The 22,707-nt window shown below is 40.0% G+C and overlaps 1 protein-coding gene across 1 annotated transcript in view; it reads right to left on the bottom strand.

Moving 5' to 3' along the window:
* Window positions 1-1,995: 1,995 nt before the first annotated feature.
* The window catches only part of WIF1 (WNT inhibitory factor 1), a 37,133-nt gene continuing 16,421 nt past the window's right edge, over window positions 1,996-22,707 (bottom strand). The window contains exons 3-10 of the mRNA XM_053978914.1: window positions 21,865-21,973; window positions 15,985-16,125; window positions 12,810-12,905; window positions 11,116-11,211; window positions 9,717-9,812; window positions 5,786-5,881; window positions 5,065-5,160; window positions 1,996-2,834 (exon numbers count right to left, since the gene is read on the bottom strand). Of these exons, the coding sequence (XP_053834889.1) occupies window positions 2,713-2,834; window positions 5,065-5,160; window positions 5,786-5,881; window positions 9,717-9,812; window positions 11,116-11,211; window positions 12,810-12,905; window positions 15,985-16,125; window positions 21,865-21,973 (852 nt within the window). The 3' untranslated portion in view covers window positions 1,996-2,712. The remainder of the gene's footprint in view (window positions 2,835-5,064; window positions 5,161-5,785; window positions 5,882-9,716; window positions 9,813-11,115; window positions 11,212-12,809; window positions 12,906-15,984; window positions 16,126-21,864; window positions 21,974-22,707) is intronic.

Below are 22,707 nucleotides of genomic sequence, written 5' to 3'. Positions count from 1 at the left end.
CCCCCAAAAGCACATGCATCTGTTTAGTAATGGCAACAGTATAAAAAAGGCAGTTTGCCCTTAGGATGTCTGTTTCTGCTCTCTTTGTGTGCCTTGTGTATTTGTCCTTTGAAATGTTGTTCACACCTGGACATAGCAGAATGCAAATATTAGATACCCAAATTATCAAGTACCATTAGAAGCCCTTTGTAAGGCTATCATTTGGTCAGTTGCTTGAATTGAGATTTCTTTGTTAGAGCTATAGTAATTTTACCATTTTATGTTGTTTTACTAGTTTTCATCACCTTACAGCTGCTACTCACAAGTGCAATGTTTGGCATTTTGCTCTGGCTAACTTCAAACTTTCCAAATATCATTGAAAAGGCAGTTTCTGTCTGATCTATTGTAGTGGATTGGTATTTTGACCTTTTTTTTTTTTTTTTTTTTTTTTTGCTATTTTTAAATAATTTTCATCTCTGGCACATTTTTTCCCCTCATATATATGTCCTGTTCAGTGACAGAATGTGATAAATTCTGTAGTTTATTTTTAAATGGCAAAATTGCTTCCAACTTCCAACTGGACATTTCTGGAAAATTCATGTCTTCTTTTAGCATTCTCAGTTATCATAGACTTTTAACTTAAAACTTTGACATCAAGGACTGTCTCTTACACAGGAAACTTTGTGCTCAGACTGACAAAGTTGTGGAAATTTTGTGTAGACAATTGATGTTATTTAAGAAACAGAGTTGTAGTACAGTGTGCACTTTGAGGACTATTTATTCCTTTTGTAACTTTCTGATTATATTCTTCTCTTGATTAATGCTATTTCCAAAAATCAGTGGTGAAACTCTGAAAACAAAACAGCAGCATTAAGTGTCTTTAGGGCAAGAAGCAAAAAATTTACTCTGTATAAAAGAATACACTTACTATTTTTAAGGAAGCACTTTCTAAGAAATTGACAGGAGCAGAAAAAGTTCAGCCAAAATATGTGAGGAATTTTAAGTAAGAATTTTCTGTGCTTTTTAATATATTGTGGGACAAACCCCTTAATCTTTGCTACAGAAAGAACAAAAAGCATGCAAATGTGAGATTCATGTTTGTACACAGCTCCCGAGGCATCCCTGGACATATAGAGCAGCTACACATTTTATTTCAACCTAATATTAATCTCCTCCTTTCAATACTTTTAAGAAAAATATCAAAACATGTTTCCTTCATGAACAACTCCCCCCAGGTTTTCATCACTGAGGTGTTTTCTCCTCTGCCTCAGGCTGCCTCTTTTCCATCTTTTTTTAATATGAATATGGTGCTTTTGGGACAGCATTTACTGTGGGCAGAGGCTGAGCATCTTTCCTGCCCACATCTCCTCTTTCTGGCCTCAGTGAAGGGAAAAGCCCAGCTCTAATGCTTCCAACTTTATATTATTCATTTTTTTTATTTTTCTCCCTGATAATAAGATTGCCAGAAATACACTATAGCAAGGGTCAGTAATAATTCATTGGATATTTACTGTTTGTCAGTGCAGACAGAAACCACGTTTCCTGCTTCCAAGCCACATCAAACTACAAATCACATAGCCCTTGACTGTTGCAAGAAGCAGCACCCAAGCTTCTACAGAGTGATCACAACAGGACACAGGACCATCACCCTTGAGCAGGAAACAGGGCCAGGGCCGAACTATCACCTGCTGGGGCAGAAGTTGTAAGAAGAATATTCTGAGTACCTGAGACACCACGATCTGGGCACACCAACATGGCTGGCTGGTGGTGCTGGGGGAAAGGAGGATGTGGTACAAGGAGGATAAGTACAGAGAGTGAGATACGCGGCCTGTCATGTTCTCCTCTCCTTGGCAAAGGCACAAGAAGTTGTTCTTCTGAAATATTTTTAAGAGCTGTGGAGCTAAAAGCAGACAGAGGGAGACCAACCCCACAGTGCCATTGTTTTATGAGGGTGCTCTAGAAAAGCCATCGTCCCAGACCAGCACTGATGAGACTGCAGGAGGCCACACAGAGCAGTACTCAAAAAACTAAAGCAGCATCTTTATTTTATACATAACAATCAGTATAAAAAGTTTATTACATAAGAGCTGTTCTGTTTACAATATATTATATTGCTTCAAGCTGATGCAGAAACTTCATACATTATAGTTCTACTTTGTTTACAATATATTATGTTGGTTAAATGGCACCACTGCAGTTTCTTTTTAATACACAAAACTGTAAAGCCAAAAATAACATTGAATTGAGTTATTCAGTTTTTAAATTAGGCAACTTATTTATTTATGTATTTGTTTTTCTTAGGGAAAAATCTGAATACACAATTTGTAAAAATTTGAAAAATGCACCTTTCTTTTGTCCTAGGCAAATTGCATCTGTAGTCATTGAAATAATTCAGGATTAGCATCTACAGGGTTTTCTGCTTGAATATTGTTACTTAATTTTTGGATAATATTTGCAACTATATAACCAAAAAAAGGAAGTTTAGATGTAACTGAAGTGTAGTACAAAACACCATCCAAAACACTGCGAGAAGAAGCCTATATAATCATGCTACAGAAGTATTTATAAAACTTAAAAGGAATAGTAAGTGTCAGCTCAGTGGTTTATAATGAAGCTAATAAAATTCCAGCCGGTAATCTTAACTGTAATGAACAGCATTTTAACATTCAATCCATGAGAGGTTAATGATGGCTGTGAACTTTGTGTAACATGAACCATTTCAGATGTTGGAGTTCACCAGATATAATTGGATTCGGGTGGAACATACTTCTCCTCGGCCCTTTTTGGCAAAGGCGTGTGCTGCCTGTTCTTGCTGCCTGCTGGCCTCAGGGCGCTCAGACCGCTGGCTCCATACCCTGGAAAATTATCCAGTTCAAGAAAAAACAATCCACAGAAGTGGGCTCACGATCCACAGCTAATATTTCAAGTGGAAACTGTCTTACCCATTTGAACAAAGGATTTTGCTTTGCCTTACAAAAGTGCTCATGCCTCTGTTATCCCTCAGGATGAACAAAGCCCTGCCAGACAGAAAGATGCTTGGCCTGGCCAGGGACCTCAGCACAGCCAAGCTGTCACTTAGCCTGGAGTTCACATCTGTAACCCCCACACCAGGTGGGTTACAGTCATGATGATCTGCCAGCTCTAGAATGGGGTGTAAGCAACCCCCTGGGGAGAATCTGCACCAGCTACCTGAGCTGGGCTTTGGTTTATGGCTGAATACAAAGAAAAAGAACACCAGTGACCATAAACACCTGGGTGGGGGGCAGGGGGGAAGCCATCTGAAACAGGCTTACTAGAGCTGCTTTGTTGTGGGAAATGGAAGTGAACAATAAAAATGGAATCCAAAGTATTATGTTGTAATTCTTTATAGGTTCATTTACTCATCTCATTATTTAAAGCTCATGGAAATGACTTCGAAAAACTGAGTCTTCTGTTCAATTTTTTAACCACTTTTTTAAGAGAATAGCTTTACCAAAAAGCCATTAATTTGATGGAATATGAAACAAGTCTCTCAAGTTAACTAGAAATCTCCTCTCTCAAGACCCGGTGATGTTTTGTTTTGGTTGAAAAGAGGGAATTGCAGTGCATGCACATTAATGGACACTTGAAATGGGGGTGGATTTTGCCCAAATGTCCATTTCACAGTTTCTTTGCTGAGTACAAAGAGAGTTTTGCAGTACTAAACACAGCAGGACTGTACCCAAACTCCAAGTAATGAAGGGTGCAAAACCTTGGAGTTTAAAATAATGTGAGACTATTGACTTCTTATCACAAGGCAGGTATGAGCTTTGGTTTTGTTGTACAGGTAATTACTTCTTTGGTGATGGTCACCTAAAGTATGTATTTGTTTTCATTTGCTATCTGAGTTCTTTACAGGAAGAGTATGACAGGAAGAAAAAGTTCACACCAAACTTATGAACTGTAGTTCATAGTGGTTCATTTCCCTATATCTTTTTTCTAACCATAACTTATGTGAATGGTATTTCTCCTTCAGAGAGTAGCATGAATACTTAAACACAAATCCACTAGGTAACAACAGAAAATCAGACTCCCAATTTTCACAGCAAACCTAATTTTCACAGCAAAATCCATCTTAGTTGGATAATACTTCGTTTTTAATGAAAATACTGTATTTTTTATAATACATTTTGATGTGACAAAAATCATATGCATCAACAGGTTTTAATAAAACTGAACATTCAGTTGATGCTGCAATATAAGGTTCACATTCCTTATGGGTGATTGGTTTTGTAGCTGCAAAATTTTTCAACTTTTTTATTATTGACACATAAAACACGACATGTGAATTGGTAGCCAACAGTGATATACATTAGTATCTTTTGGGAGTATATAAAGATCACATATTGAAGATCTGCTGATACAGTATTGTTGCACATGAAACATAAAATTAAATCTGAAGTTCTTACTGGATATATCCAATTGTATTTCAAATAATTATACAGTACCATTTTAATCCCAGTGAAAGGATCAGTTGCTACAATAGATGGTTAAATGGACCAAAAAGCACAACAGAAATTCATTCGAAGAACTTTGCTTTGGGGCAATGTATTTTGTATGCTGTGGAACATGGGTGGGAAGAGGAGAAGAGGTGAAGTTGCTAAGAACAGATCTTGCATAATTCTTCAAGTTTTTCAAAAAATTTCTAAAGGACATTACATTTTTTTCTAAGTTTCAATCAGTTTTAAAACCTGTCAGAGTTTCACATTTAAAAATACCTACCCAGCATTTCAAAGCTAGCTGGTATTACTGAGGAGTATTGAAGGAATTGGATCCCTTCCATGCCATGGTTGGAAGACATGCAAGGTCCTCCTCTATACCAGATTCTGGAATTTCTAATACAAAAATGGTCTTGATAAAACACTTTCAAATTATTATGAATTTTTTTTAAGTAGGTAAAATTATGGAGTATTGAAAACCTTTGTTTTATTGCCTGGATTAAAGATTAGAGAAAAAGGAGTGTGGTATCATTAATGATGCTGGAAAGGCTCTTGAGGCACTCATTTCTGTACAGCACTGGGTGTGTAACACCTCAGATACAACTCTTAGGGTTTGTTTCTCACTTACTTTTATTGCAGTGTCTCCCGTGCCAGCCTTCTTTGCACTGGCATTTGTTGGGCTCCACACAGGTGCCATACAGGCCACAGCTGGGTTCACAGACAGCTGTGAAAAATGAACACATACACCTGGTCTCTTGACATTTCATCCTGAGACAGTCACACATTTGCTCTCCCTGCTGTTTCACATGATGGGCTGGTCCTGGCACAGGCTGTGGTTCTCAAAGTAAATCTGTACCTTTGCACTGAGCGCAGTCAGAGCCCTGAAACAGTCCACACCCATCTCTTTACCTGCAAGGTCTGGCTCAGCCCCTGGCCAGAGAATCAGGTTGTACAGCAGAGCTGAGCATCCACCAGAACCAGCGTGAGAAGTAGAGCAGTCCCCAGCACCCCACTCATGAAGTGTTCTTATTGTATTTTAACATGGCAAAGTATTGACATTTAATTAAGCATTTCTCTATTACTAAGCTGCTACTTGCTGAGCTGACACACTGCTGTTTTATAGAAACTCAAGAGTACAGAAGAGACTGTGAGGACACTTCTGTAAAAAAATGTTTCTGGTTTCGTAATTTCCTTAAGTCTGGTGTATGATGTACATCCAGAAAGTAAAATAACTTGACCTACTTTGACAACAAACTATTAGTACTGATGTTATGTAAAAAAGATACTGCACAGTGAGCTCAGTGTTCCCACAAGGACTGATGGATGGTACTTACAGCTTTGGTACTTACGCTTTGAACACAGGTCTCCCTGGTAGCCTTTGGAGCACTTGCATTTATTCTTACCAGTACATTTGCCTCCATTTCGACAGGGTTGATGGCATTTACCTAGAAATTTAAAATATAGAAACAAAGGTCTTAGTCCCCTGTGCCTGCTGGAGGCAAGTGCCTAGACAAGTTTGCCCTGTACCTGAAAAACTCATCAGATGTTAGAGTGTGCACTATGGATCCATCAGGAAAGATTCTGCTGCAAGTCTGTGCTTCCAATTTATAAGCGTTCTTCTCATTTGAAAATATGACAATAATTTGGCATGGCCAAAAGCTGTGTGACCTTGCAGCTTTTGCCCAGGTTTGTGCCACTCTGCCTCTGCAGAATCCCCCACATGACTGGTCAGTACTGACTCCTGCTCTCCTCACCCTTTACAGGGGAGGCAGCACTGCCCAGACTATGCAGTTCCAAAGAGTGGTAGCCAAACCTGAGGGGTCCCAGAAGAAAAAAAATCTGGTGACATCTGCGAGCAGTAAAATACTCTGGAAATGACAGGTATAGCTGCTACTTGCAGACAGTAAATAGATTGGCTGGGCCCATCAGCTTGTAGCACAGGCTGGGAGCACCATGGTGCTGTGGATGGTGCAATGAGGGATGTTCCACATGGCAGCTCAGAAACTAAGGGCACATTAAAAATACTTGCCCTTCTTTCCTGCTTGCAAAGAACAGAGCAGCTTTGCTAACAGTAATCGGAACTGGCAGACATTTTTCCGGGCTCTTGGTCTGGAAATTACTTTCCTTCACAAACAGACTTTGCCCAAGGCATAGGCTGGGTCAGGTGTTGTTGTTGTTGTTGTTGTTGTAGGAAGTCTTGTTTGGCCCTGATCACCTGGAACCTGGGACTGAGGAGGCCCCCACTGGTGGAGAACCACACTCAATTTCTTTCTTTCATGCTGGGTATGATGCACCAGGGACCTGCCCCAAACTTAACATTCAATGTCCCATCATCAGACTGCCTATACCTGGTCAGAATTTGTCTGCATTTCTGAACTAATGAAATCTTCACTCATCTCTGGGAAGGGAAACACAGAGCCCACGAACTCAGTCACTCCCAGGCTGAGGGAGGCTCACAATCACTTCCTGGGCACTCTTAGCCACCAGGAACTGCACCCTCACTTTCCTGCCACCTTGGTGCCCATATGTACCAGTGCAGCTTTTCTCATTGTTGTCCAAAACCATTTTTTATGTTTTCTAATGCCACTAGACTTCCTAGGTTCTTCAGAAAAGAGAAAACAAAGGCACCCTTCCTAGATTTAACACCAATATTTACCTAAATCTGTGAGCAAACAAAAACTGGAATCTGGGGCAGCAAACTGCTCCCTTTCCCTTTCCCTTTCCCTTTCCTTTATTTTATAAATTTTTTTAAGAAAGGTATTAACTGAGACCTGCACATCATAATTTAAGCATCAACACTGGCTTACTATGCTGAAAACCTCATTTCATGATCACAGACTGCCCTCTTGGGAGCTCAACATCACAGACAGTGCCTGCTTAGCCCTCAGCCCCTGCAGACCTTTGTGATGCACATGTGTATTGTCAATATAAAGGAAACACTAATTTCTATTCTACATAATCATTTTAATAACCCTGAAAGAAGTTTCATAAGCAGTTGATGGAACAAACTGTGCTGAGGAGAGTTTCTGTAAAAGCACAATTCCTCTGCAGGAGCCTCTGGGGAAGGGAAACTTTAAGCATTCTAATTTGCAAACATTTGCATCCCAAGTAATTAACAACTGGAAAGACAATGCTAAAGAAATCAATGAATTTTCCTAGTTCTTTAAGTAAATCTGGAAGATATGGGTCAAGAGATGTGACACCAACTTCCACCATGTTGCAACCTGCAAGCATTTGTCTCAGCACAGCTCAAATAACATTGGACTAAGATATTGTCCCAGTATGAAGGAAAGAGTAATAACTCTCTCTGTTATTGACTAAGAAATGGAAAAAGCAACAAAACAGCTGGTGACAAGTAGGGGAGGAATCCAAAGCAAAATAGAACTCTGGATTCAAAGTGAAACACCAGTTAGAGACAATGCATACCTATAACCAGAAAAAAATCTGGAAGATTGTGAATGCTTGTTAGTCTTGTAGACTGGGTTCAATACACTTCCCAGGAGTCTTACAGAGGGATTCAATTATTACACAAGCACTGAAAACCTATACCCAATGCTAGAAAAACCACAACAACAACAAAACCTTGCAATTTTCAGAAGATGGCTTTCTGCCTGTTGAAAGGTTTCCCCCCTCATTATTTTAAGAATCCCATGACTGAATGTAGCTGGCCCTGGATCTAAGAAAATGGACTGAGCTGTGTTTCTGCTCTGGTGTTTCTAAGCCTTGTCTAGATTTCTTGCAATCTTCCACTGCTGTGCTGGTGCAGTGCCCAGAAGTGATGACAGCTGTCAATCAGAGTCTAACAATTGCAGTCCTGGCTTTACAAGAGCCAGAGTAAGTGCACAGCTTTCCTTGCTGCCATTGACATTGTCCTAGTTTAGGTCTTAGCATACCATAATCTGAATTTGCTTTTTTTTTCTTTTGTACAGAAACTAGTTTACTGCCTATATTTTAGTTAATTTAATTTGAGTTTCTCAGGTAAACCTTTCCAGGAAGCCAAAACAGTTGCACTTATCCCAATCAGCAGTAGACAAATATGAGCTTCAGCTCCTCAGACAGATCAATTAAATGAACTGCCCTTAATTATACATGCTGCAATAACAGTTCTAAGAATTCTCCTGTAAAAAAAACACCACCAAACATAAAATACATGCTTCTCTCTTTGAATCAAGCTTTAATCTTCATCTGAAAAATGTCAACAATGTTGGTTTTTTGGGGACTGAAGAAAGAAATGGGGTTCTGCCAAATAATCAAATTTGAACTTGGTGTAAGCAAAGGTAAATCCAGTGAAAACCCACACTGTTGTTCTCGTGGCATATGATCTGAATTTATACCAATGGGCAATCTTTATTAACTTAAAAACAATAAAGCTTTGTTGCTCCTTTCCCCCTAAATTTATAATGCTGTAAAAAGGAGTTGCAAAATGCTTTGTAATGCATAGAGACATGTTGAAACATTTACACACACCTATCTACACATAAAGACTGAGCAAAACTTAGGTCTTACTGTATCTGTGTACTTTCTTTGCACAGTAATTCACTTGTTGTTGTGTATTGGCTGATAGCAAGTTGTTTCCAAAGTGATAAAAATTTCCTAATTGCGAGGAGAGCTAGTTTCTACTGACCTATATTAAAAAATCAGCATTTACACATCCTAGGCCAAATACTACTCCCCATACTCCTGTGAAGGTGCTGGGGAATATTTACAGCAGGGAAAGCTTTCCTGCACCGTGTCCTGTTAGAAGTTCTAAGTCCAGAAAGAATGAGGTCTGGTAGTACATCCTCAAGTTACCTTGTGAATGTAACTCTGCATGTTACAGGAAAGCTCTCAGCTCTTACAGCTCAGTCCTCCTTTTGCCCCAAATATTTTAATTCCCAAATTATAGTAGTCCTTTCAGAGGTGACAGCTCAAACTGAATCTGCTGTGCCCAAGTGTGATTTGCCATAATGTTTGAAAATAGATGCACCCTACAAGCCTGGCATGGCAGCACATCTGTCTGCCACAGGGCATTGCTTGCATACTTACGGCTTGAGGATTGTTACCATGCCTGGTTACTAGTGAAAACAGAACAGGGCAGGGGGTGAGTGGTCCAGAAATGAATCAAACTTCTGAGTAGGAAACTTGTTTGGAGGCATGTGGCATCTGACTCTGAGGGTCCCAAACTGCTGTGTGAGACCTTTGCTCTGAGCCCAGCAGAGGCAGGTCACATGTTACTATTCTGGCATTGACACTAGAAGAAGCTGATGCAAAAGAAAGCAAGCACACAGAGATGCTACTCACTAATTTCACATTGGTCTCCTTCATAGCCTGAAGGACAAATGCATTTTCCCAGATAGAAACATGTCCCTCCATTGAAACAGGTTGTTGTACAGTTTGCTGAAACAAAAAAAAGGAAGTCATTAATACGAACTAGGACTAACTTGGACTTAATGCTCTCTGCTGTACATTATAAATAAACATTGAGTAGGTTGTAAAAGGAGGATTAACCTCTTTTCATCTAGTTTACAAAGTAAGACTGAAATGCAGTTATTCCTACATAATGCTTTACATGGGCACACACACAAGGCAATATAGAATGAGACAAGTGAACAATACGGCAGTGAGCTCTCTGAGGATAGACTGCTACATCTTTCTCAACCTCCACACATAAAGCTCATTGAAGGATTAAGGCACTATTGCAATTGAAACTGCCAGTATCTGATAAAAGGAGCACAGCCTAGGACTACTTCTACAAGAGGACATTTCACTGCAGTTCTTAAGTAATCCTTTGACTAAAAAGAAATCTCCGTGAGTTTTTCTGTGTGGTGACATAGATGCAAATGCTCTGACTCTCAGCTGCCAAATAACTTACATTGTGTTAGATGTGACTTTTCACCAAACAGCTGGGATTCACATTAATCCTTCAAGACATTGGGAGCATTCAATTAAAGTGCACATTTGAAGCATTTTCTAAATGTGGTGAAAATCTGCTCAAAGATGTGAGGGCATTGACACCAACAGTTTGTTCAAAGTAATAGGAAAGTTCCCACTATTGTGCTGAAAAGTCCTCTAGGACTTTTTGCATTCAGTCTTTACTTCATATAGACCTGCAATGACAAATGGAGGACGGCATTCTGCCATGAGCAGGTCAGTTACATTTCTGCAGGAAATTACTTGGTTTTTTCTACATGGTAGTTTAGACTGTTCCCAATTACTGTTCTGAACAGTTCAGTTGATTGTTGGTTTTTACCCTTCATGAGTCCTAATTCAGCAAGAAAAAATGAATAGCTTGCATATTTTTTCATGTGTCCAGATGCAGCACATTAATGTAGTAAATAATTAGTAAAATTAATTTGACTACAGCAAATTGGAGCTCAAATAGAGATTTTTTTTTTTTTTTTGTAATTCTTTTTTCTCGCCCCAGAAATAGAAGTGATTTTTGTGGTAAGATCCACAGTTTTCAGTGGATCAACTGAAGTGATTATCCAAACTACCCTTCACAGAGATGGGATGTATGGATACCTGCAAATTCCTATATTCTTCCAGCAGCTGCCGGGCTGTGCTACAGCATCCATTTTAAGAACCAAAACTTATTTATCGTTTGCCTGACTTTCCAAAATGCACTCCTAGAGGGAAATTGCCACAGGTGAATAAAGAGAGGCTGCTGCGTGCAGAGCTCGGGGCCTTGGCTGGCGTTTACCTTTGTCGCAGTTGATGCCGTAGAACCCTGGGGGGCAGATGCAGAGGCCAGGTGTGATGCAGAGCCCACCGTTCATGCAGCGAGGAACACACAGTGCTGAGGAGTGGGAAGTGCAGAAAAAGCATTGCTGGTGGCCATGTCCAAATGTCAATACCTTCCTGGTATTTAAATACATGGCACATTGACTCCTTAAGCTACTTTTCCTTCTGCTTATTGTTCTAAGTCACCTTTGCAAAGTGCCTCTGGTAGGGGGTTAAATTTATTATATCTTTGGTTTGTATCTGGAAATGTCTGTATAGTGCTACTAAAAACTGTAGGCTAATTCAAGTTCAAAACGGATTCCTATGTAAACAGAAATTGCCTCTTGTATAGTTTAATACCAGATGGGGGAGAGCAAAGTACTCACATGCACCTACAAACTACATATATGTAAAATCCCCCCAGAGAAGTCCTCTCTGCAACTGTATTCTGGTTCCTCAGCTGTGCAGGCAGGACTATCTCAGAGGGATCAGTAACTCAGTGGGGTTCCCAGGCAGTCTTTACAATGAACCTTCCCTACTCCTGCATACCTGAGCATAAGCATGGCTACCTACTTTTGGCTAGGAAAGCCTGCTGCACAGCCAAACTGTCCTGCATGCTCCCAGTGAATCTTCTCTGGAGCCCCTGTGCTCTTCCAAGACCTCTCTGCCTTGTGGCCACCCCAAAAGGCTCTTCAGGGAGGCATGTTAGGGGGCAATGCTTCACTTTGTGGTTGCCCACAATTGGTACATGCAGTGAGGTTGGGTCCATGCTGGTGAGTTAAACAGCACCCAGGCATGGGGCCTAATGGCCTTGTGAAATTGTTAGTGGCTCGGCTTTGTCCCGGCTGACAGCAAATCCTCCTGGCCATGGTCCTGGGATGAGTAGTGACCACAGGCTCCTCCCAGGAGTGAGGTTGTAATGGGTATGTTGGGAGGTAAGAGCTTTTTAAACATATGAATGTAAGCTATGCCAGTCACCCTCCAGGTCAGAGAACAGTCCTAAATCCTTTGTATTTAATATTTTTGATGCAGCCAGAGTATCTGGGAGTGAATGATTGTATTGGAGTAGGATGCCCATGGGGATGGGCGTCTCCAGTCACCCTGGGGAGGCACTGCCACTGGGAAAGGGAAGGGAGGGATAGGAAGAAGATCTAGTTTCCTTGCCAAGTCACACCAATTTCCTGGTTCTTCACTCCTGGAAACGTTGGTTTGGGCTATTATCCACTCATGGAAGAGAAAGAGAATCTTCCCTTCATCTTCCCATTTTTGTTTTCAGCCTGCTTACAAATCTGATCTTATCTGCAAATAAACAAATGCAGAGCAACTAAAGTACTGTGCTTTGTTTCACAGCTAGTCCTCATTAGCAGAAGAATTTTATTTAATCTTCTTGCCAGATGGATTCCCTGTGATTAGGGATCACTTAGCTATTGCATCAGTTTTTGTTAAAAGCAATTTGTGAAAGAGAAAATATTTTTCATGTAAGCAATTCGTATTTCCACTAGACCATGGATGACAATAACAATTCTCTTACATTATGAACTCAAAATATACAAAATCTTTAGAACAGGCCATTCTTAATTTTTGGAGAGCCTACAGTGCAGGAGAGTGCAGGAGATACAGTTTTTTTTTTGAGATTATGGTAAAGAAGACAGTTAAGATTCTTTATTAAATTACCTTTCTCACAATGAGGCCCATAAAATCCATCAGGACATTCACAGACATGTCTTTCATTGCAAACCCCTCCATTTCTGCATCCTCCTGGACATTCCGCTTCATAAAATACAACAACAATCTTAATTAAAATGTTATATACTTCAGCTGCCAGCCAGATCTTAGTAGGATTAATATATTTCTTTGACACAAGAGTTAAAATATTTGCTGGCAGACAAACACTGAAGAAATGGAAATTCAGCTAAGATTTCATCAAGATAAATTAGTTTCTCTTTTAGTAGTCTACAAATAGATGTTCACATGGATGATGCACTTGGTAGTGGACTCTGTATTTTCATTCCTCTACTGCTTTATAAGTGCATGAGCAATGTGGATGCTCTGCTCAATCCAGTACTTTATTTTCTGTGTGGAAATGAGCAGGCAACTTAGTGCAGAACTTGCATGGCTGGTTAGACCTACCCTTAGTGTGCAGGACCAGTTTCGATTTCTGCACCCTGAAGTAGATATCACTGCAACTTGCATTGCATTAATTACCACATCTGTTACTACTGAGGTGACAATGATGAAATCTGTGTTCACATGAAAGAGTGAGCATCAAGGCTAAAAGGAAGAAGGCCAGAAAGGAAGATGAAAGCACTCCTGCACAACAGTTCTGCATCATCATCAAGTCTCATTCATATCTCAATTATTGATCAAAGACGTAAAAGCATTTGGCAACACTGGCAGGATTATACAAGGATGAGAGACACTTCTGGGTGCCACCACCATCCTCAAAACACCAGAGTCCATCAAACAAGAAGACAAGCCCTATGGAACACCATCAAAAAGGGCTGCTGGGTAGAAAAACAATTGCTCAAAAATGCCTTCCTAGATCCCTCACAGAGAATAAGGCAGGCAGGAGAGACTGACTATTCCCATTAGAAAAACTTAACATCAGTAGAGATCAGTTGTAGGCGAAACCTCCTCATCTTGATGCTCTGTTGTGTGACATTCCAAGTGAGAAGGTTCAAAACCTCGGTGGTAAAATGATATGCCTTAAAAGTAAGGCTGTCTGCAGCTGTAGTAATTGTAGCAAAGGATTTTTTGTTTCTAACCATGTATTCTAGGACATTTTCTGGAAATGCTTCTCTCTTTGTACTTAAATGCAGAGCTGCTGTTCATTACTAAAAAAATGCATGCTTAAATACATACCATTTCAAGGAGAAAAGTAGGAAAACATATTTTTTCTTTGTGACTACCTTTCAGTCACAACAAATTCTCTCTTATCCACAAAACTGCTCCCTTGTTCCCCTCATTTCCTCTGCTAGGGCCTTTCTGTATGGCCAAGAATAACTGGAATCAGTGACTAGGGCCCCGACAGGAGCTCTTCACCATGTATGATATCTTTCAGAGGAAGAAAACTCATACCTACATAATACCAACCACTAAAGACATTCTTATCCTTCTCAGCATCTGTCCTAAAACACTGCTGTTTACACCTTACTAGACACAGGGCAGTAATGGGAGTTATTCCAGTATGGGCTAGAAGAAGTGATGTGAGAAAGCTCCTCCTCTGCATGTCTCTAAAGTTTGGGAAATCTTCCTTGTGTCTTTCAGCTGGCTCCAATGAACAAAGGACTGGGACAATAATCAACCCCAGGTTTCTTGAGAGGTCATATGATGCAATACTGCTAAATTGTTAGATATTACAACTCATATAAAAATGGTAACAAGAAATAATAACAGAGTAATTATAACCTGGATGACTGCTACTACTAAACTGAGTTTGGAGCCCTTCCTCTTTAAACCACTATTTTCCAAAATACAGACCTGTAACTCTGCTCTCCCTATTAGAATACTTCAATGCTATTTCCAAGGTTTATTGAGTTCAGTATCTTTGAGCTGAACTGAAAAATAAAGATAGGAAAAGTTTTATGTTGTATTTACACCAGATACACAACTTCATACATGAGATCTGATTGATTTTGTGTACTTTAAGCCTCAATTTTTCTTCCTGATTCTCTGCCCACTTCTTCTCCCCCTCCTCCACTTTCCCTGGGCTAATTGGCAGCAGCAAGGCTTCAAAGGGGACAAGCAGCTTTACTATTTGGGCACAGTGAGGTTTCAAAGAATAAACAGCTCTTGCTCCCACTGCTCACTCTTTGAAGCCACAGTACAGCCAATTATCTCAGAGAAAATAGTGCAGAGAAGAAAATGTGGGACTGTGAATGAAGATTTAATAGGGAAAGAAAAAATTCTTGTTCTTTGTACATCAGCCCTCTCATGAGTTAATTCGATACAATTGCACATGATATGGGATAATTATCTTATCTTAGACACTGATTTTTCAATTTCCATCGCCTCAGCTTAAAGTGATAATTATAGTTGTTTATGGTATATCGAATTAATTCAGAAAGTCTTATTACATAGTGCTTATGGTTCATAGATCAATTGATTGAACAAGTGCTCTCCTTTCCAAGCAAACACTGCAAAAACTTCATGGCTTTTTTTCTACCAGTGTGTCCTCTGTGTGCTTATTGCTTGATAAGTGGAAGTACTGAACACCAGCTTCCACCATTTTACCTATATCAAAAGCCAAGAGGTTACACCTGAGCTACAGAGAAGGTAAAACCAGGTTTTGCAGAAATTTTCCGATTTAAGATTTTTGTATTCAGTTTGGATGTGCAAGTTTGAGATTTAGGGACCTAACAACAGCAAGCTGGAACCAAGGCACTGACAGCATTAATTGATACCAGTGTCCCTACTATAGTTCCCAGAAGGTCAGTTCCCCTGATAATGTGTCATTTCTGGAAACGTTAACCTCAGCCTGCTTTCACAGAACTAGCTCTCCTCCAAGCACCTCAAATTGTTTGCTAACAGGGGCTTTTCAAAAGATACATCTGTGTCAATGTCCTTAATTAACATCCTACAGATGTTAATGTGATGAGCAGTGAACAGGAGGAGGGAGAAATGCCTCCAACCCTGTCTGCTAAGGGAGTTCTGTAAGAAAAGGCTCAGTAAACATGCAGTAAATGATCAGCAAATGCACACAAAGCCAGAAAGCCTGGAATTCACCATGATTGCTACACATTGTGTGACTGCTTCATTTCCATCCTCTCTAGCTCTTATTCTAAATGAAACATAAGACTGTTAGGTGACCTGGTCTAACAGCATTCCAGCATGTTTTCTTCAGTGTTACCTTGCTGACAGGTTTTAAAGAAGATGGCGTTCTGAGGGGTCTGGAGAATAATATTGCCTTCTGAATTCATTATGATCACATTCACTTCAAATGCAGCGACCCCATCTTGTTTTCCAAGGCAAGGAAATCCAACCTGAACAACTAAAGGGATAATAATACCAATAACACTTATATTTACATGCATATATACACATACATATAAAAGTATACATTGCAATACTAAAAAAAAAATATTACAGATGTATTTAAGCTTTGGAGGAATGCCATTGATGAAATAATGTAACACAGATCTCTTTATTGAGAAGTGGGTCTAGGGTTAGAACTAAAGCAGAACAGGACAAGAGCTTATGCTCATTTGCTGAAATAACCCCAAGAGTCACAGACAGTGGTCATAACACAACCATACTTTTCTTGCAGATGGGAAAATTACTCATGTGGAGGTAGGTATCTAAGGATATATCAAAACAAGCTGAAAGCCTACTTTTAATTTTCTGAGTTGAACTGGTCATTTCTATGCTGAATTTTCTATAACTTCTGTAAAACCGTATATTTTGGGGGAAAAAAGCTGTTTTAGGTAAGTTTTTCTCATTTGGATATTGCAATTATTACCTAAATAAGATCCTGATCTAACCAAAACTTACTCCATAAAGTGCTGACAAAATGGTACACTTGATAAGTATGATCATGGGTGCAGTTTTTAAAAAAAAGACACAGACACCTCACTGACAGAACTAGTTAAGTGTAGTGACATTTGGACATTGCCTTTCCAGGAAAAATATTCAAACACTTTTGAAATACAAAGAGTTTAAGCAACTAATTAAGGCCAGTAAATCTGGAGTATTTTAACGATGAATTAAGCCAAATACCTCAGAACTATGGAATTCTCTGTTGTGATTGTCACAAGTGATCTCAAATAATCTTCAGATGAAAAGATTTTATCTCTTTTCTTCAAAATTGGCTCTTCTTAGCTGCTTAATATGTCAAATCCAATTAATAGAAATTGTTTATTCCTTTCTTCTAAAGCTGGTGTGAGATTTCTGAATAAAATACAGAGCCAAAAGCCCTACATTTGGGTTGTTTTAGATTGCTTGTTATAAAAATTTTGCAAGCCATAATTTGGCCATTTTTGTTATTTGGTGCCTTGGTAAAATATGGAATAATTTATTGCTAAAACACATTCTGCCTCTGGTAAGTCCTGCAAACTGAAAGGTCCCTTGCAGTTCTCATTCTAAAGCAATTACATAGTCGAAGGGCTTTTGCATCAACCTTTGCAAAGATCAAAACCAGGCAACCAGGTGGCAAGAAGGACACTCCTACAGCTGATTATTTAAAAACACATTTTAAATGCTGTGAACTTTTTAAACTGCAGTAACCTTCTTATAGCATAAGTGCAGGAGATCAGTGCTTGGATTAGAATGTGTTTTAGTCGAACAAATTGCAATGGAGAGGAAGATGTGGCAGACTGTTAATGACAGCACTGTAGCTGTATCTAGATTGCATTGAATTGGTAGCAACCCCTGAATTCCCCTGAGATCTGGCTGTGGTTTAAATGCTTAGGGAAAAACCCAGCAATGCATCCCTAGAGTCCAAGGCCACAAATCATAAACCTTTTATTCCAGCACTGACCACTCTGGTATTTTTTGACTTACCACGTGTTTGAACAGCTAGGCACACAGATATGCAGTAAAGGACCCTCCTGTGAGCAAAAACCACCTGGATCCTGGCTGAACTCTGTGGTGGTTCACAGTTGAAATAAAGCCCCATAGCTCTTTCTGAATCTTTGCATTTTATGCCTGTTTGAATAATGCTAAGTACCCACCAACAGCACCACAGTCAAACCAAAGAGAGAAGTCCCTTGCATGAAAAAACATGGCCATGAGCTCCTGTGGCCCATCACGGTGCTGAGCAGGGCTGCAGTAGGGCAAACCTCAGCTCTGGTCCCTGCTTCACTAATTCAGGATGCAGTCTACATTTGTCCATCACTGGCTAAAAACAAGGAGAGAGAATCACAGACATGGACTTCTTTCTGTTAACCATCCTCCTACCACCAGGCCAGAAAACAGCCTCTCCTGCACATACACATTTCTGTATCCTCTGGAGCAGGATTCCTTGTTCCTCTAACAGGAACAAGGAAAGTTTAACAAATTTGAAAAGTAACCTAAGGAAACCTAGTGACTGAAACCTAATTTAATTTTAGGTAGTAATTAGAATGCTCTCCTAGGATGCAGAGGATTCAGGTTTAATACCTTTTTTCTGGGAGGTCATGCCTTTTCCCTCTGCTTAGGAAACTGAGGTTCTCTAAATTGTCTTCAGTAGAAGCAGGCTGACAGTAACTCCTGTATGTCTGCAAGCCCTTCAAGTTTGCAAGCAATTGCCTTACCCACTAAGCAAATATGCCAAAGCCAACAACAAAACCCACCTTTAGTCTCTGATGGGACTGCTAAAGGGACATCTTTGAATGACCAATCTCAACAGAAGCAGGCATGAAAGGTCTGGAGAGGAGAGGGAGCCCATACACAGTCCTGCAGCCCACTGCACTCAGAGAAGACACTGATTTCTGCCACTGAGCTTGGAGAGATTTTCAGCATCTTTGGATGTTCAGCACCTATATTTTAATGTCTCAGCACTGGCAGTGGGCAGGGAGAGAAGGCTCCTGAGTCTGGCTGGTGGACTGTGGGGGCTGCATGAAACGCACAAAGTAGTGCTGTGCCAGCAGCCTGGTCGCACCAGCCTGCACCAGCACTGCACTGCCTGGGTCAGACAGGGACAGGAGGGGCCAACTCAGGTCACTTAGGGGGCCAGCTCTTTCTCAGTCACAGGCCACTACATTGCTCCTGGGCACAGACCTATAGCTGTGTTTACCTCTCTGAGTGTGATGTTCAAGATGTTAATCACTGCCACAAAAATGACTCACTTTGTTTTGAACTTGCTAACCTCAGATTGAATCACTGGACCTTTATAGGCTTTCCCCTACAGTCAGAAATGAGAAGCCAGCTACTTCTCATTAGGCAGATATCCACACTCCCCGCAAATATCTTCTTTTGCACAAGCTGAGCAGTCTTAGCTCTTTAAGCTCTCACTGAAAAGCATCTCCAGCCTTCTTGACATCTTACCATGTGTTTAGGTGTAATAATATCCATGTTGTGAGCACTGAATCAGCTACCAACTCTGGGACTTGGGAATGGGTTTTCAAATAAGTCTAAGGAACCTAAGTGATTTAAATCTCACTTAAATCCAAGGAGAATTTGGTACCTCATCTCAGGATATACCAAATTAGAGAAAGCTAAGGGAAGGACAAGGCTGCATCCAAAGAGAAGCAATTGAGTAGGTTGTGACTCTTCAAAGTCTGGTAAAGAGATAAAAAAATCAGGGGATACATAATAGATGTGTACAAAATCATGGATAGGATGATCACTATAGATTGGCTACTGTCTCTACCAGTGCAAGGACCAGTGCCCATCAGATGAAGCTGTTGCAGCCAGAATTGAAATGACAGGAGGGGCATCTTCACGCAATGGATAGCAGTGAACTCCTTGCCAAGGTGATTGGAGATAACAGAAGATGACATAGACTCAAGGACAGCCTGGAGAAGTACTAGAAAGAGAGATGTATAACTCAAGTGAGCTCACAAAGTAGACAAATCACTTAAGACACAGGAAATCAAGATGAAGGTAGTAAAAGCTGAGAGGGTAAATGGAAGTATCACGTGTGCTTGTCATCCTTTTGGTCTTCCACAGGTCTTCACCATTGGCCATAAGGCAAATACAGGCTAGAGAGGCCCTACTGCACTAAAGCTCTTCATATGCCTTATATGGAGAAAGATATCCTCAAAGAAGTTTCAAGAGTCCACTGATTTTTATAAAACCATTGGTTTAATTACCTCTGAATAAGGTATCAGTTAATCCTCATTCTTGTTTCCCATGCTCATATTTATTATAGTTGTCTTTCCCCTTTAATTTCTCCTTAACTGTCTGTAAGGGCAATTAATTTTCTTTGGGCAAAAACACTTTTTCCAAAAATACCATAAATGTTGATTTGTTACTAAATACAAGCTTGTGGTTGAATTTCTTCTGACATCTGTATATATAGAAAAATTCTCTGGTAACACAGTAGATCCAGGCAAACTAGACTAGATTTGTCAACTCTGTTTTGCCAAATTTAAATTATAGCAGTAACTACGAAGTAGCAAACAATCACTACCTTGATAGCATGTATTTACTTAGGACTACTTAGTTTTGGCCAGCTAACAGGGAGTGTAAAAACCCCACCATAATAGTAGTGTCTCACCATTAACAGTGTACATGCTTCGAGTACTGTATGGGTGGATACTGAGCACTGGAACACCAAAGCACTTAAATTCTGCTTATATATACACCCAGTGCAGTGGTGCCCTGCACATGATCCATGTAAGGGAACACCATAGACATGACCCTATTAGGCCTGGAACTGAGGTACCAGTGCTGCCAACAGGGTAAGTCCTTTTTGGCTTTAATAAGATCTCCCATCATGATGGTTAACAGACCTCCTGCTGCAACTGTGAGCTCTCATCTCCCGCCTCCCTGCACTTTTAGATTAAGTTTTCCTAAACACAATCAGGAAAAGGTAATTTTGGTCTAGCCTTTCTAGATAGTTACAAATTAAAGGAGAAACTAGGTGAAATTAGAGAGTGCTGAGTGCAGCAGAGAGTGCTTTTCACATATCTCACCTGCTTTACAAGGAGATGGAAATAATGCTTAACAACAACTTGGCCTCTGTGACTTTTAGGTTGCTTTTAAGTATCTTTATTTGACATTTGTTGGGCTTGGAACCAATTCAATTGCAGCAGCTGTGGTACAAATATCATACCATCTTTCACCCAATCTATTTTCAATACCACTGCTTCAATCCACACTGAATGGAGAGACCAATCCTTCATGCTAAATTCCAGGTGTCATGGCAAAAAGGGGTATTGAAACATTACTTCAATGCCAATCTACTGCAAACTGAAAATGGAGAATATTATACACAACCTTTCAGAATTAACCCACTGAAAAAGAGAGAAGGAATAAAGTTTTATCAAAGATGAAAACTTGTATATCAGTGCTTCATGTGCAGTCCAATCCTCCTGTTTTATTGCTCATTTCTTTCCCACATTTATCCCACAGGTTGGCTAAGGCAATTTAGGAAACTATGATCTCTGAGACACCACTGTCATCCAGATACATATTTCTGCCTTCCTACCAGAGGCTACCACGTATGAACCCTGAAAGAGATCACATAAACTGTTATTTATCCACTTCAGAGCTAACCAGATTCAATAATCTTTCATGGAAAGCTTTTTTACTCAAATCAGCTCACTATGTACCATGGCATTTCTGGAGCGTTTGCATCTGCTTGGGCTCAGCCTCTGCTGTGGAGCTGTAAATTCCAGTGAAGGATTAAGAATGCACAACTAGGGGATAAATGATAAATGATAATATCCTAAACTAGAACTTGTGTCTTTGAGCTGAATGCCTGATGACCCCACATGAAAGCAAAACATCCACAAACTGCAACTTCTGAGAAACTGAATAATTTGATAACTTTTCTGATAGTGATCAAAGAATTTGTTTTCCAAAACTTGTACAACTTAAGTAATAGCATTTGTGAATTTTATGCAACAATTTTGCACAAGTTTCTGCTGATTTATCTACACATAAAAGCTTCATGTGTCTTGACTCAGACAAGATATACTGCTGGACTTAGGCAAGGCAATTACAAACTGTTTGGTGCCAGGCTCTGTGGCAAGCATTGCTTTAGGCAATAAACTTCAGAACTGCAATTCATAATGAAATATTTAGACTGTACTGGCTGTAGAATATATTTTACAGAAACAAAATTTATAATATCAACAGTACAAACCTGATGCTTTATGAGGAACTGTTCCAAGCAGGGGGATATTTATAGTTGGATCAGCCATTATGCCTTTATCCAAAGAGTGTAAAGACAGGAATTCATAGTAGTACTCAGCCTATGACAAAATAAATGAAAAATCTAAATTTATTTCAATTGTATTCACAGAAGCAAACAATTGAGCACATAAACTATAGCAGAACTACTACACTTTTCATTATGCCATTCATTGGATTAGTTTCTATAGTTTCCCTGAGTGCTTCTTCATCTAAACATAATTTTCAGATCATTTCCTCTTATTTCATAGATTGCAAGAGGCCATACACAAGATTTTTGGGCAGAATCCTCCTGGAACTGACTGGTGAGCCTGGATGACTTACCTGTATCACGAGTGCAGTTTAAAGGAATAGGCACATACAAGTGTGGCATGAGATTTTCCAGGCTTGCTCTTGGTTGATCTGCACAGCACAGCACCTTGGGCTAACAGTGCCAGGCAGTGAGTAGCCACGCTACTGGGGCACCACAGCAGGACACATATTTTGTTTACAGCTCTGACACTGCCTTGTTCAACACTGCTCCATTATATTGTTCCAAGTGTGGAGTTGAGAACTCTCCTACCAAGCTGGCTTCATGTCACTCATTAACTGCAACATCAATGATCTATTTTGGCGATCTCTAGAAAGTGTCGTCATGATTTAAAAACTACTTTCCACTACCTTAATCCTACCCCCGATAAGCACCTGCATTGTGGCACAAATTGTAAGCTCTGGTACTTTTGGCCACGGGAGATCGGCCTCCCATTGGGTCATCTGTTCAAGATTTCTTCATATTTGATGAAAAGTGCCATCATGT

This window comes from Vidua macroura, chromosome 5, assembly GCF_024509145.1.
Source record: "Vidua macroura isolate BioBank_ID:100142 chromosome 5, ASM2450914v1, whole genome shotgun sequence".
NCBI classification, from domain to species: Eukaryota; Metazoa; Chordata; class Aves; order Passeriformes; family Viduidae; genus Vidua; species Vidua macroura.
This window is presented reverse-complemented; position numbering and strand designations above follow the sequence as displayed.